General features: G+C 47.4%; 2 protein-coding genes across 2 annotated transcripts; both read right to left on the reverse strand.

Moving 5' to 3' along the window:
* Positions 1-4,943: 4,943 nt before the first annotated feature.
* LOC125585879 (uncharacterized protein K02A2.6-like) lies at positions 4,944-5,450 on the reverse strand. Its single transcript, XM_048755592.1, has one exon. It carries the CDS (start codon positions 5,448-5,450, stop codon positions 4,944-4,946), a length of 507 nt encoding a protein of 168 aa, XP_048611549.1.
* Positions 5,451-12,125: 6,675 nt separating this feature from the next.
* On the reverse strand, positions 12,126-13,816 carry LOC111205103 (UDP-rhamnose/UDP-galactose transporter 3). The gene is made up of 4 exons (XM_022700482.2): positions 13,481-13,816; positions 13,223-13,407; positions 12,774-13,136; positions 12,126-12,684 (listed from the first exon to the last, which is right to left on the reverse strand). Exons 1-4 carry the CDS (start codon positions 13,614-13,616, stop codon positions 12,325-12,327), a joined length of 1,044 nt encoding a protein of 347 aa, XP_022556203.2. The 5' UTR covers positions 13,617-13,816; the 3' UTR covers positions 12,126-12,324.
* Between the last annotated feature and the right edge of the window lie 1,171 nt (positions 13,817-14,987).

Genomic DNA, 14,987 nt, shown 5'->3' on the forward strand with positions numbered 1-14,987 from the left:
TCGCGGGAGAATCAGTCAGGACGATGGTAGGCACGACTCCGTCCTTCGGAACGACCGCACCGGTCGACGTCTGCTTCATAGGATCGACGTCTTGATCAGTATGTTGAGTGGAAGATCTGGCGGTCTGAGCAAGCTCCTTCATGCGATCTTCGGAGTGGGGATCTCGGTCGACGTAGGGAGTACGAAGAGCAATAGCGGCTTCAGAGTCGATCAAATCGACATTTGACCCGAACGGATTGATCTGCCGCCAAATATCTTCAATTAAGAACCGAGATTCCAGCACTAGCGGAGAAAGGCGAAGATCTTCCACCGGAATCTCCTTAACCTCCAAACGAGTTGCTTCCCGCTCAGAATGCTCCTCTTGCTCGGCGAAAGTATCAATGGTCTCCTGCGGGATTTCAATTCCCGAGTCCTTGATCTGCTCAAGATATTTCCTCGTCCCGAAAGCTTGGATGTACAGGCACCGAGCATCATCGTATTTGTCTTTTTGATCTTCACGAAGAGAAATCCGATGAAAGCGTTTTTCAGCTTTGGCGATCATAGCAATCATCACACGGATCCTCTCGTGCGTAACTTCGTATTTGCAAGATTTACGAAGTCTATTCATCTCCTCGGTGTGCTTCAGCGATTCTGCGGCCCTCACCTTCTCAAGATCAGCCTTTTCCTTCCCCAACTTATCCACCACGGATTCGAGGTCCTTCATGGACTTCTTGCACAGTTGCAAGTCGTCCGTATCAGCCGTCCTCGTCTCGTCGAACACCTTCCTGAGCACCTTTTCCCGAGCGATTGCATCACTCTTATCTCGCACTGCAGCCCGGAGAGCCTCCTCGGCCTTCTTCCTCGCTTCCTCGCCTTCGCGAATCTGCTCTTTGGCTCGCTTCAGCGCCGTGTCGTACCTTTCGACGAGTATGTTCCAATCGCCTTGACTCTGCTCGGGCATAACAAAGAAAAGTTAGAAAAATATTCCTCGCAAAAAAATGGCGGAGAGGAACAGACAAACACTTACTTTTACAGACGAGCAATCGGCGTGTTCATACTCGTCCTTAAAAACGAGATCTTTCACCGGAGGAAGCTGGTCGGGACCGCCCTTAATAAGCTGCAGTAAACGGCCACAATCTTCCGGGTGAAAGGTCAATGGAAGCCCACGATTGAACTCAAATTTAAATCCATCTTCCGGGGTTTCCTTGGAACGTCCGGACACACGGGTCTCGGATCCCTCTACAATACGAGCGGGAGACTCGTCGAGCAAGCGGCCTCGCCGTCCCTCGGAGACTGGCAATTTCCTCGGAGTCTCCGAGATGTCCCGATCATCCGCGAAGGCTCCACGAGACCCTTCATCAATAGTCAATCTCTCTCGCCTCCGCAGACGTAATGCGACGGTCTCATCCTCATCATCATCAGAGGTTCCAACCTCGGAGACAGCTTCAGGGACCAGAGCCTGAAGTTCCTCTTCACAGACAGAGGATGGGCGGGGCAGAGTGAAGCCTTTCTTCTTCATCCTCTTCTTCTTGGGAGCGTCATCTGTAGGCGGATCCCCGGCCTTCCTCTTCTTACCTCCCTTCTTGGAGGAACCGCCCGCGCCGGTTTGCTCGACGTTCCCTTCCTCATAAGGCTCCCCCTGAGCCTCGGCATCTTTCTTCTTCTTCCTTGAGTTCTTTCTTTGGGAAGAGCCGCCAGTGAGAGCTTGCTCAGCGGCAACGGGAGCAGCAGCAGCGACCTCTGTCCCCGAGGGACCCCCATCGAACAAAAGGCCTAATCCGATAAGCCGAATAGTCATCGGCACGGAAGCCGATATTCGGAGTTTCGACTCGGCTATAGACTGCTTTTAGTCGAACAGAGAGCAGACAGAGCATGATCGACTTAGCAACTCGGGACGAGCATTCACTAGCCAGGCCCGAAAGTCCGACAAGGCCCAATCAATTAAAAATAAATTAGGCTAAGTCGATCGGATAAAGACTATAAAAGGAGAGGAAAGCAAAGGAGAAAGGGGATCGACACTTGGCTACACAAACTTAGCGGCGAGATTAGGGTTTATTGTCCGTACAATCATCTCTCTACTATTTGTACTTTTCCGGTTTAAGCTCTCACGAGCTCCGGCTTGCCATTACTTTCTCCACCTTTGTAACCTCATCTCGAATTCTAATAAACGCCTCTGTTCGACCCATTTTTAGTATTGTTTACTTCACCTGAGACCAAACTCACCTTAAACGAAATTGGAACGCAAAAGGGCCGAGCAATCAGAGGAAAGCAAGGATCTCCGAGCTTTCCTCATCAAGAAGCAAGGAAGCATCAGGCCGCGAATCAATGTGATTATGGGAGGATCACCACCTTGTGGGGATTCAGTATGGTCTGTCAAGGATCACCGCCGACTGGTGGACACTTCGCAGCGTTGGCCACAGAAGCCCCCGAACGATCCCCCAATCTCCTTCTCGTCGGAAGATCTACTCGGCGTAAACCTCCCTCATAACGATCCACTTCTCGTCGTCTTGGCTATCGATAAGTACGACGTTACCAAAGTACTAATCGATACAGGAAGCTCAGTCGATATCATTTTTCGCGAAACTCTCGTAAAAATGGGTATCGACTTAAAAGACGTGAAACCATCTTCTAGAACTCTCACCGGCTTCAACGGCTCCTCCGAAGTAGAATCAAGGCGATTGGAACGTACTCGTCGAAAGGTACGACACGGCACTGAAGCGAGCTAAAGAGCAGATTCGCGAGGGCGAGGAAGCGAGAAAGAAGGCCGAGGAGGCTCTCCGGGCTGCAGTGCGAGATAAGAGTGATGCAATCGCTCGGGAAAAGGCGCTCAGGAAGGCATTCGACGAGACGAGGACGGCTCATGCGGTCGACTTGCAACTGTGCAAGAAGTCCATGAAGGACCTCGAATCCGTGGTGGATAAGTTGGGGAAGGAAAAGGCTGATCTTGAGAAGGTGAGGGCCGCGGAATCGCTGAAGCACACCGAGAAGATGAACAGACTTCGTAAATCTTGTAAATACAAAGTTATGCATGAGAGGATCCGTGTGATGATTGCTATGATCGCCAAAGCTGAAAAACGCTTTCATCGGATTTCTCTTCGCGAAGATCAAAGGGACAAATACGATGATGCTTGGGGCCTGTACAGCCAAGCTTTCGGGACGAGGAAATGTCTTGAGCAGATCAAGGACTCGGGAATTGAAATCCCGCAAGAGACCATTGATACTTTCGCCGAGCAAGAGGAGCATTATGAGCGGGAAGCAACTCGTTTGGAGGTTAAGGAGATTCCGGTGGAAGATCTTCGCCTTTCTCCGCTAGTGTTGGAATCTCGGTTCTTAATTGAAGATATTTGGCGGCAGATCAATCCGTTCGGGTCAAATGTCGATTTGATCGACTCTGAAGCCGCTATTGCTCTCCGTACTCCCTACGTCGACCTTGATCCCCACTCCAAAGATCGCATGAAGGAGCTTGCTCAGACCGCCGGATCTTCCACTCAGCGTACTGATCAAGACGTCGATCCTACGAAGCAGACGTCGGCCGGTGCGATCGTTCCGAAGGACGGAGTCGTGCCTACCATCGTCCTGACTGATTCTCCCGCGAAGGCATCTAAAACGCGAGCTCGTCCTCATCTTCCTCTGAAGATCCCGAGAAGGAAAACGGTGTTCCTGCGGGTCGTCCAAAAGAGGTGCCTACGGCGAACGCGGATCCGCCAGCCCCAACATTTGGTCGTGTCTCGCGTCCCGGAGAGGGAGATGGCGGCGGCAGCAAGGATCCTCCTGTTGTCGATGAGTGAAACTCGTTGTCTGTTGTAACTTTTCTTTTCTTTTTATCTCGGTCTCGGCTCGTCGAAGCCCTTGAACTCTTATTTTGTCTTGTATTATTGGCCCGAATGGGTTTTGTTGTTCGGTACTCGGGAGTTTTCCCTTTCCTTTTTAAAACTTCGAATTGTTTTTAAGTGTTTTCATCTTAAGTGCATCACTAATGATCGTAAATGACTTAGTTGATTTTGAAATAATCCGTTGCCCGTTGATTTAATCCTACCAATCTTGTTGACGATTAGTCGGATGAATAAAGACAACAAATTTTAATAAGTTTCCGAGGAAAAGGTATTCGGACGCTACACAGTAATCGAGAGAAATTTGGTCGGTCAACTCATTATTCTTCGATTTGCGATGAGGTCTGAAAATTCTGCTTGTGAGTCGGTCAATGCAGAATGCATCGGTGACGCGAGACTCTATTTTTTCCTTCGTTCGATATCTGATCAGGATTCGTCCGATTGATCGGGACGAGTGCCCGTGCGCCGCTTATGAGTTAAGGGGCTGGCATCGTTTGTTCAGATTTTTTTTTTTACTCTCGTCATTTGCTCAAGGGAGAAACGAGATGAGTAAAAAGGATTTTTTTTTGTTTTTGTTGGGGCTGGACCCCGTAGAGGGGATGCCTACGTACCTCCGACGAGGATCAATCCTTTCGTAGTTCGTTTTGGCCCGAGTAAAAGCGACTTGGTAGTCATTTACTTGGACGAGTAGAAGTGACAGTAGGGTGCATCTACTCGGTGTTTTTTTTTTTTTTTTTTTTTATACGAGTAAAAAGTGACGTAGATCATTTACTCGTACTATAAGTTTACTCATTTTATGAGTAGAAGCGACAAAGATGCATAGAGTTCCAAGCTCGTGGGACTGCCTCTCCGCGGGAAGTTTCGAGTCGGTACACACCTGGTTTGACGACTCGAGTGATCTTGTACGGTCCTTCCCAATTCGCGCCGAGCTTTCCGGCGTTGAGCTCTTTTGTGTTCTCGAAGACCTTCCACATGACTAGATCACCGAGCTCGAGAGGACGCGAGCGGACCTTCTTGTTGTAATAACTCTCGATTTGGTTCTGGTAATTCTGGATCCGAAGAAGAGCTTGGTCGCGTTTCTCCTCGAGTTCATCGAGGGCATCGAGCAGCATTTCTTGGTTAAGCTCAACATATTTAGGCATCTTTGATCGGCGGAGACTTGTTACGTTGACCTCGGCCGGAGCCATTGTTTCCATCTGTATGCGAGGGAGAAGGGAGTGGATTTAGTCGCTCCTCGGGGGGTCGTCCGATGCGACCAGAGGACACCGTCGAGTTCGTCGGCCCAGTGTCCTTTTTTGAGATCGAGACGCTTCTTGACCCGTCGATGATGATCTTATTCGAGGACTCCGCATGTCCGTTTCCCTGAGGGTACCTTGGTGTCGAGGGGCTTAGTCGGATGTCCCACTTGTTGCAGAAATCTTTAAAATTTCCAGACATAAACTGGGATCCATTGTCGGTCACAATCTCGTATGGTAGGCCGTGACGACAGATAACGTTTTTCCAAACAAAGCCGCGAACTTCCTTCTCGGTAACCTGCGCGAAGGCTTCGGCTTCGGCTTCAATCCACTTGGTGAAGTAGTCGGTTAATACTAACACGAAGCAGCGTTGACGGGAGTTTGGCATTGGTCCGATGATATCCATCCCCCATCGCATGAATGGATAAGGGGCTGCGGAGGTTCGCAGTAGCTCGGTTGGACTGTAGATGCTCGGAGCGTGTCGTTGGCATTTGTCGCATCGTCGAGCATACGCTTCACAGTCCGTATTCATTGTTGGCCAAAAGAATCCCAAGTTTTGGATTTTTAGAGCTAGTGACGAAGTTAGCTGCCTCCGCTGAGATATCGATGCTCGGTTTCTCGATCCGATGGATCGGGATAATCTTTTTGACCTGGTCGTGGAGCTTGCTTCCGAGTGCTGCCAATGCGTCAGCACACACATTCTCCCCGCGGGGAACCTTTGTGAGTTCGAAGAATTCGAACTCCTTAGCTAGTGATTTAACGACTCGGAGGTAGGCATCTATCCTGTCGTTGCGTGCATCATAGTCGCCGCTGAACTGACTGCCGACGAGCTGCGAGTCACAGTATGCACTGAGTCGCTTAGCTTTGACTGCTTTCACGAGACGAAGGCTGGCAATGAGCGATTCGTATTCCGCTTCATTATTCGACGCCGGGAAACCAAAGCTAAACTACTGTCAGATGAGTTCCCCTGTTGGTGATTGGAGTTGAACTCCTGCTCCCGAACCTTTGTTCGTCGAGGAACCGTCGACGTGTAGAATCCAGTTTGAATCTGGGACTTCGAGATCTTGGGCAAGTTCTGGAGATAATTCCACGAGGAAATCGGCGAGGACTTGAGCCTTAGCGGCGGTTCTACACTTGTAAGTGATGTCAAGCTCCCAGAGTTCTATCGCCCACTTGGTAAGACGGCCAGCTCTATTCGTGTTTTGCAAAACAGTTCGGAGCGGCTGGTCGGTAAGAACTTCCACCGAATGTGACTGGAAGTAAGGGCGAAGTTTCCTCGCTGATTCGACGACAGCTAGGGCCATCTTTTCGAGTGTCGGATACCTGGTTTCCGGTCCAGTCATCATTCTACTCATGTAGAAAACGGGTCTTTGCTCTCCTCGGTCCTCCTTGATTAGTACACTGCTGACTGCTGCGGATGAGACCGCAATGTAGAGGGACAAGACGTCGCCGACGTCTGGCTTCGCCAAAATCGGGGGCGTCGTCAGGTAGTGTTTGAGCTGATTGAAAGCCTCTTCGCACTTGTCGTCCCAGATGAATTTCTTGTTTCCTCGGAGGAGATCGTAGAAGGGGAGACATTTGTCGGTGGATCGAGAGATGAAACGATTGAGTGCTGCGATTCGGCCGGTTAGTCGTTGGACTTCTCGGCGGTTTCTCGGGCTTGGGAGATCGAGGACAGCTGATATTTGCTTCGGGTTTGCTTCAATTCCTCGCTGCGTTACTATGTAACCGAGAATTTCTCCGGACGAGACGCCAAAAGTGCACTTGGCCGGATTGAGCTTCATCTTGTATGTATTAAGAATGTCAAGACACTCCCGTAAATGCGTCAGATGGTCGTATGTTCGGAGTGACTTGACGAGCATATAATCGATATAGACTTCCATTGTGGTGCCAAGCTGCTTGGCGAACATATGGTTGACTAGTCACTGGTACGTCGCTCCGGCGTTCTTTAGCCCGAAGGGCATCACCTTGTAGCAGTAGGTTCCTCGGTCGGTTATGAATGATGTCTTCTCTCGGTCATCCGGATGCATCATGATCTGGTTGTATCCCGAGAAAGCATCCACAAACGTGAGAATTTCATTGCCGGCAGTTGACTCGACGAGTCTATCGATGTTCGGAAGCGGATAGCTGTCCTTAGGACAGGCTTTGTTGAGGTCGGTAAAGTCAACGCACATACGCCACTTGCCGTTTTTCTTCTTGACGACCACTGGGTTGGCGAGCCACTCCGGGTAACAGACTTCCGTTATCGAGCCCGCGTTGAGTAAACGCTCGACTTCCTCGACGACTGCCTTAGATCTCTCGGGACCCAATTTTCGTCTCTTCTGTCGAATGGGCTTGATGTTTGGATCCACGTTCAGCTCGTGAGCCGTGATGGAAGGGTCTATCCAGGATCGTGCGCTGCATCTTGTCTGATAAGTAGGCACCTACTCGTAGCACTTTGCTTGGGTCCGACTCATCGACCGGAACCTCAAGCACTTCTTCCTTTTGTGGGCAGACCTTACTTATCGGAGGGGAAACCGAGTTGACGAGTGACTGCGAGCGCTGTAATTTGACCATGGCGATCAACAAATCTCGTGCGGCTCGTTGATCTCCTCTTACTGTCTTAATCGTCCCATCCATCCCCGGGAATTTGACGCACTGGTGGTATGTAGATGCAATTGCTCGCATAGAGTACAGCCATGGGGTACCTAGTATCACGTGATAGGGGGCCTTGGTACTGACCACCGAGAATTTGACCGTCCGAGTTACTCCCTATGCTTGTACTGAGAGACGGATAGTCCCAAGGATTACTTCGGAGGAGCTGTTGAAGCCGGTGAGAGTTCTGGAAGATGGTTTCACGTCTTTTAAGTCGATACCCATTTTTACGAGAGCTTCGCGAAAAATGATATCGACTGAGCTTCCTGTATCGATTAGTACTTTGGTAACGTCGTACTTATCAATAGCCAAGACGACGAGAAGTGGATCGTTATGAGGGAGGTTTACGCCGAGTAGATCTTCCGACGAGAAGGAGATTGGGGGATCGTTCGGGGGCTTCTTGGCCAACGCTGCGAAGTGTCCACCAGTCGGCGGTGATCCTTGACAGACCGTACTAAATCCCCACAAGGTGGTGATCCTCCCATAATCACATTGATTCGCGGCCTGATGCTTGCTTGCTTCTTGATGAGGAAAGCTCGGAGATCCTTGCTTTCCTCTGATTGCTCGGCCCCTTTGTGATCCAATTTCGTACGTAGATTGTCCATCCGGGCGTTAAGTTGATCTCGCAAATCGACGATAAGGTTGTTGTCTGGAGATGCTGGTGAGGATCTTTGACTCGGTGCATGCTTGGTTCTTTTGGCATTGAGCTCGACTCGAAGATCAGAGGGACCGGGAGTCTCGCTAATCCTCGGAGTGGCCTTTCGCTTGAGGAGCATACGTAAGTCCGACGAGTTGGGAGCTTCCTCGAGGTCACTCTCTTCGTTCGATGAGGACTCTGGTTGGGCGCGAATAACTTCGATCCTTTGTCTGACCGCGGGTTGGTCTTCGTCTGCTGAGACGTCACCATCGTCATCTTGACGAGGGGTCTGCTCGGCATCCTTTGGCTTTTGGTCGTCTTGACGCGGTTTCCCCTGATTTTTTCGTTGATTCTTCCTATCCTTGTTCCTACTCCAACTTCTTTCGCTTTTTGGCTTCGGAGGAGGGATCTTAAGCTCGCCGCTTTCGATCGAAGAAAGGAACTGTGTGAAAAGTGTTTTGCACTCTGACGTGTCGTGGCCTTTGACGCCATGGAGCTTGCACGATTTGGTAAGTCCTGGAGGAGTCCGGGATGGACCCGCTACGGAATCGACCTGGGTGACTGCGGCGGCCGCCGTTGCTCAGGGGGATTCGCTCGGAGGATCTGTCTCTCGATGAAAGGTGTTCCATTTCTTCCCGTTTTTATCAACGATGTAGAGGAGACCATTCTTGCGGTTGTGTTTGTCGCTGGCAGCATGCTGACGAGGTTCGACGTGAGTGGTAGCAACGTTTTTAGGTGCCAATTGCTTCGCCGAGTTATGCTTGCTCATGATGGCTTTAGTGTCCTCCTCCATACGGATGAAGTTGTGGGACCGAGCAACGGCATCTTGTAGTGAAGAGGTGGGAGTTCGATAGAGATCTTCTCGGAACTTACATTCTACCAGAAGATTGTTCCTCAGGGCGTCGACGGCGATGTGATCGGGAATGTTGATTCTCGACGCGACCGACTTAAATCGCTCCATGTAGTCGCGAAGACTCTGGTCCTTCGTTTGCTTGAGGTTCCAAAGGCTCGAGGCTGTTGCTTCGCGCTTGGTGAACATGATGTAGGTCTTGAGAAATGCTGAGGAGAGCTCTTTGAAGCTGCTAATCGAGTTCTCTTCGAGTCCCGAGAACCAAGTCAGGGCTTGTTCGTTCAGTGTCTCGACAAAGAGTTGGCAGTATCCTGCGTCTCTTTCCTCGGGAGCAAGTCTAGCTCTCGCCACCGCGATGTTGAAAGCCGTCAAATGCTCGACGGGATCACCTCCTGGTTTGTACTCTGGGAGACGCAACTTGTCCATTTCCCGCAGCTTGACCTCCGTCAGTTCTTCGGTAAAAGGTGTGCGTGATGTTGAGGCGATGACGCTATCAATCTCAGGAGCTGCGCTGGTTGCTTGGTGGATTCTCGAGCTCATTTGTTGGAAATTTAACTTGAATTTAGCAATCTCTCGGATAGTTGAGGGATCGGACGCTGCTGGAAGAGCATCGGTGACGAGGGTCTCTGCAGGGTCAGCTGGGTTCGTCGTACGACCGTCCGTTGGAGTAGGGGGGTTTGTGTTGAAGAGGTGACGACGGAATGGTTGCGAGTTGCCGGTGGGTGCGCTGAGAGCAGCGACGATGGCAGCGAGCTGGTCGTTTGTCGTCTTCTGGACTTCCTCTTGATGAGCAAGTCGAGCCATGACTGAACTCATGAACTCCGACGAGAGAAGGGGAGGAGGCGGAGGAGGCGTGAGTTCCGGCCCCTCTCCCGAGGTATCAAGGCTCTTAACCTTGTGGTCGTGGGTTCGAGCCCCACGGTGGGCGCCAATTGTTTAAGGTGAGTTTGGTCTCAGGTGAAGTAAACAATACTAAAAATGGGTCGAACAGAGGCGTTTATTAGATTTCGAGATGAGGTTACAAAGGTGGAGAAAGTAATGGCAAGCCGGAGCTCGTGAGAGCTTAAACCGGAAAAGTACAAATAGCAGAGAGATGATTGTACGGACAGTAAACCCTAATCTCGCCGCTAAGTTTGTGTAGCCAAGTGTCGATCCCTTTCTCCTTTGCTTTCCTCTCCTTTTATAGTCTTTATCCGACCGACTTAACCTAATTCATTTTTAATTGATTGGGCCTTGTCGAGTGAATGCTCGTCCCGAGTTGCTAAGTCGATCATGCTCTGTCTGCTCTCTGTTCGACTAAAAGCAGTCTATAGTCGAGTCGAAACTCCGAATATCGGCTTCCGAGCCGACGACTATTCGGCTTATCGGATTGGACCTTTTGTTCGATTGGCTTTGTGGATGGGTTCAATCCATCCCCAACAGGTATTTTAAAAAATATATATAAGATGAATAATTAATTTGAATACGCAGTTTAATGTACATTTTTATATTTGGTCAAATGTTGAAGATTCATATTCGTTCTCCTCTTCCGTACGCAGATATTTTCACTAAAAGTCTACCGACGACGCTGTTCCTATGTTAGGACTGAGGGAGGATAATAGATAAAGGAGAATATTCTTTTCGTTTGTAAGCCAAGTCAGAAATATGATAAGTTAGACTATATTTCTCAACTAATTTAACCGTATCTTGTATATATTGTGGAGTGAATACAAGAGTACATTTGAGGGAAAAGATCTTTACTTCCAATTAGAGTGTCAACGTCCTGCAAAAGCAAGGCATTTCATGGCTGTAGAAAAGTTTCTTGAAAAATGAAGCATGGGGTTTACAGTTTCCTCTTGGTGACGTCAGTTTTCATCTAAAACACAAATGAAAATTTAAACAATTTAAACCAGTTTCGGTTTTGGCGCTTGATTTAGAGCCAGTGGTTGCGGAGAATTCTTCTTAGTGTCTGTTTTTGACAAGAGAATCACGTCACTGATGAATCACAATCATTTCAGTGTGTTGCAGGACCATAAGGGAATTATGTGGCTGTATATTTGCTCAAAGGAAACAATGGATCAGTCACAAGTACATTTTCCCTTTGGCGTTGTCTTTTTCCATCTGATTTCCTAATCCCAGTCGTATAGAAGACCAGAACTGCAGCCAAATCTTATCATGGGAATTCTCCTATCATGAGCTTGAAGTCAAATTTATTTTCAAAGGTGGGGAGTATTCAAGAGGATACTTATTTGCTAGTTGATTTTGGCTGTGTTGATTTGGAGATATGATAGAGAGCAAAAGGATAAAATTAGAGCTGTTGATACAAGAGATGTTTCAAATCAGAGTCTCAACTGTTTTTCAAGTGAAATACATGTTATTAATGCATCCCAAGGGCATTCTGTTACACATTCTGGTACAACAAGGGCAGAAGAAACAGAGGACCAGTAATATATGGGCTTGTCCAGAAATACTGCAACCTAATGTACAAGGAGCTTCTGTATATGTTACAAGTGGAGATGATGGCACGGTGCAAAGCCGTGACTGTGGAGGGTTGAGTGCGTGTGCTTCCAACTTACAAACCAGTTCGCCTCATTTCGCTTCTGTCCTTGCTGTGCTTACATCTTGTAGAGTGATTGCTTTACTGATAGAGGCAGCAATGATGACGATTAATAAAGGAGTTTCAAAGCTGTTCGTGTGTCTTCTTGTATTCAAGTTTCTTATCAATAAAGGAGTTAGGGATTTGTAAATTCTATCAAATTCCCAGTAATTCAAATTCCCAGTAATTCATTCAAAGAGTAGCTATTTCCGCATAAAATAAAGTGCAAAACCAAACTAAAAGGTCTAAAATGTGAGAGGATGGACAAGTGTTGCCATATTATGTTAGATAAGCTTAAAAAGGAACAATCTACTCTTTGAGTGCTCTGTAAAACAATATAATATATGAAAACTCAAGGTAGTTTCCATGGAATTGGGCAAATATATAAGCAACAAAACATTATTTTTTAGAGAAAATTAATGTAAACTTCCCTATTTTTTATAACCAAGGGACATAGGTCGAAGCGTAGATTGATCGGATTCAACCTTTACATTATTCGGCCACCACCCCTTGGTTTAATTAACACAAAACAATACAGATTATAACAGAAGATATTGTAGCTGAAGACTATGTTTCTATCATCACTAAGCTTTTGTGTGACCAAGTTCAACATCTCTCGAGTGTGTAGTTTCTTCTACACCTTCCTTCAGAAATTCAAACTCCTCTTCTGTTAAGCTGTGTTTCACAGTGCTCAAAGCCTTTGCTGACTGTTTCTCCAATTCCATGGCCCAACTGTAGATCACCATCCCAACAATCGCAACAATCATGCCCGACACGTTTTTAAAAGTCATTGCAGAATCAAATAGGAGCCATCCGAGTGTGAGGATGCACACGGTTTTCATGTGACCTATAACCTGGAACGATACTGCTGAAAAGCGCCCGATGCAAAGGTACTGGCTTATGTTGCAGAACACAGCCAAGGCACATGAGAGAAGGATGAATAGCTGAAAAAAAAATGGTAGAATAATTAGACCGAGGGAAGGATAAATATAAACAAAGCAGTAGCAGAGGAGGGGAGGGATATGATGCTTACAAAGCAACCAGAAGACATAGTGTAGTTGACAATGAACTTGCCACTGAGGAGATAATCAACAAAAGGGCCAACAAGGAGAAGCGAAAGAGCTTGAATGGGTGCTGTTTTACTCAACAATTCAAAAGAGCCAATTGAATACTTCTTCTGCAGGGAACCTATTAAAATCTGCTGCAGAGACGAGGAGAAAATGGCAACGCAAGCACAAACGAAACCTTTGGCATTAACTTTGACATCAGTGACAGTGCAAATAGCAACACCTACGACAACAACCACGACGGATAGTTTCACTAGTTTGGAGTATCGTTTGTTGTGGAGGATCCATTCCATGACACATACGACAGGAATCATGCTCAGCTTCGAGATCTATGCAACATACAGAGACGATTGATTCAGAGGAACCCAACATAATCCAATTTTTCTCTGAAAAGGGGGGGAGTGATTAAGGAAACCTGGTAAAAGCCGACGGAGTTGAGCATGAGGCTGAAATTCATGGCGGCTATAGACACATTGGCGACAATGGAGAACCAGATTAGCTCCCACATCGGGACATGTTTCGATGCCGACAGTCCCGTCGCGTTCGACACGAAACCGACCAATGCGGTTAGAGCAAAATGGAATCCGGTAAGAGTCGTTGCTGGGAGTAAATGGAATCATCAGATCTCCAATGATAATAAGAGAGAGAGAGATAGAGAGATCGGAGAACGAACCGAAACTAAAGGCGAAACCAGAAGCAGACATGAGCTGTTTATTGGCCATGATGATTCCAACGGAGCTGATCACATTCATTGCCCAGGCTCCCATGTCGGAGACCGCTGAAGATTTTCGCTCCTTCTCCGCAGCCATCTCTAATTCAGATCCCGATGACTGATCACGACTTTAGCCACCCTCCCCTCCTGAAAACAGCTTTGATTCACGCTTTATAGGACGCTCAACCTCTTTCTTCTTTCTACGATTCTTCACGTCCCATAAAAATAAATAAAATATCTCTTTCTCGAGGAGTAGACTCTGTATTTACATCAACTGTGTGATTTTATTGATTAGTGTTCTCTGGTAAAGTACAGCAGACAGTAGTGCCTTATTCGATAAAATAACAATTCAGTGTGGACAATTTTGTATTAAAATCTACTATAGGGCTTTACCGAGGAAACAAAATGTGATTTGTCGTGAAACAATACATTTAGAGCTGAATATTTCTATCTCTCATTAATGAATAAGTGTCTCTTTTATATAAGGGGATTACAAGATAATAAAAAGAAAAGTATCCAAAACCTAGACCAGTTAAGATTAGGAAAGACTACTAATACATAATATTGAAAGATTACAAAGAAAGGAAATCCTAATCATACAAGGAAAATGAAACACATGTATGTGGCCGCCTCTCTCTCTCTCCTCAAATGGCCGACACTCTCTTCTCTCTCCCTCTCTCCTACGGATGGGCTGGTTATGGACATCCATTAATTGATTTATAACACTCTCCCTTGGATGCCATAACCATACAGGAATTGTAATACGCTTAATGTTGCCTCATTAAAACCTTATCATGAAAACCCCAGTGGGACAGAAACATGATTAAGGAAAAAGAGTACAACACGTACTACTCCCCCTGATGAGAACCTCAGTGGAGGTCTTTCAGCCTACGCATCCCAATCTGATGCGTGAGCTTCTTGAATCTACAGGTCGAAAGTGCCTTAGTGAATAAATCGGCCGAGTTATCACTAGACCGTACTTGGATCACTTTGACCTCTCCGGTCTTTTGCAAATCGTGGGTAAAGAAGAACTTAGGCAAAATATGTTTTGTCGTATCCCCTTTGATATAACCATCTTTGAGCTGAGCAATGCTAGCCGTATTGTCCTCGAAGATAATGGTCGGCTCTTTGCACTCGAACATCCCACAATCTGATCGGATATGTTGGATCATCGATCTCAACCAAACAACCTCGCGGCTGGCCTCATGAATGGCTAGTATTTCCGAATTATTGGATGATGTGGCCGCGATGGTCTGTTTCATGGAACGCAATGATATGGCCGTACCTCCATGTGTAAAGACATATCCTGTCTATGATCGAGCTTGATGTGGATCTGATAAATATCCAGCATCAGCAAAGCCAACTAAACCATCCTTATTATGGTTAGTATAAAACAGACCCAAGTCTTTCGTTCCTTGTAGGTAACGAAGAACATGTTTGATCCCGTTCCAGTGCCTAAGGGTCGGAC

Source organism: Brassica napus, chromosome C4 (assembly GCF_020379485.1).
Source record: "Brassica napus cultivar Da-Ae chromosome C4, Da-Ae, whole genome shotgun sequence".
NCBI classification, from domain to species: Eukaryota; Viridiplantae; Streptophyta; class Magnoliopsida; order Brassicales; family Brassicaceae; genus Brassica; species Brassica napus.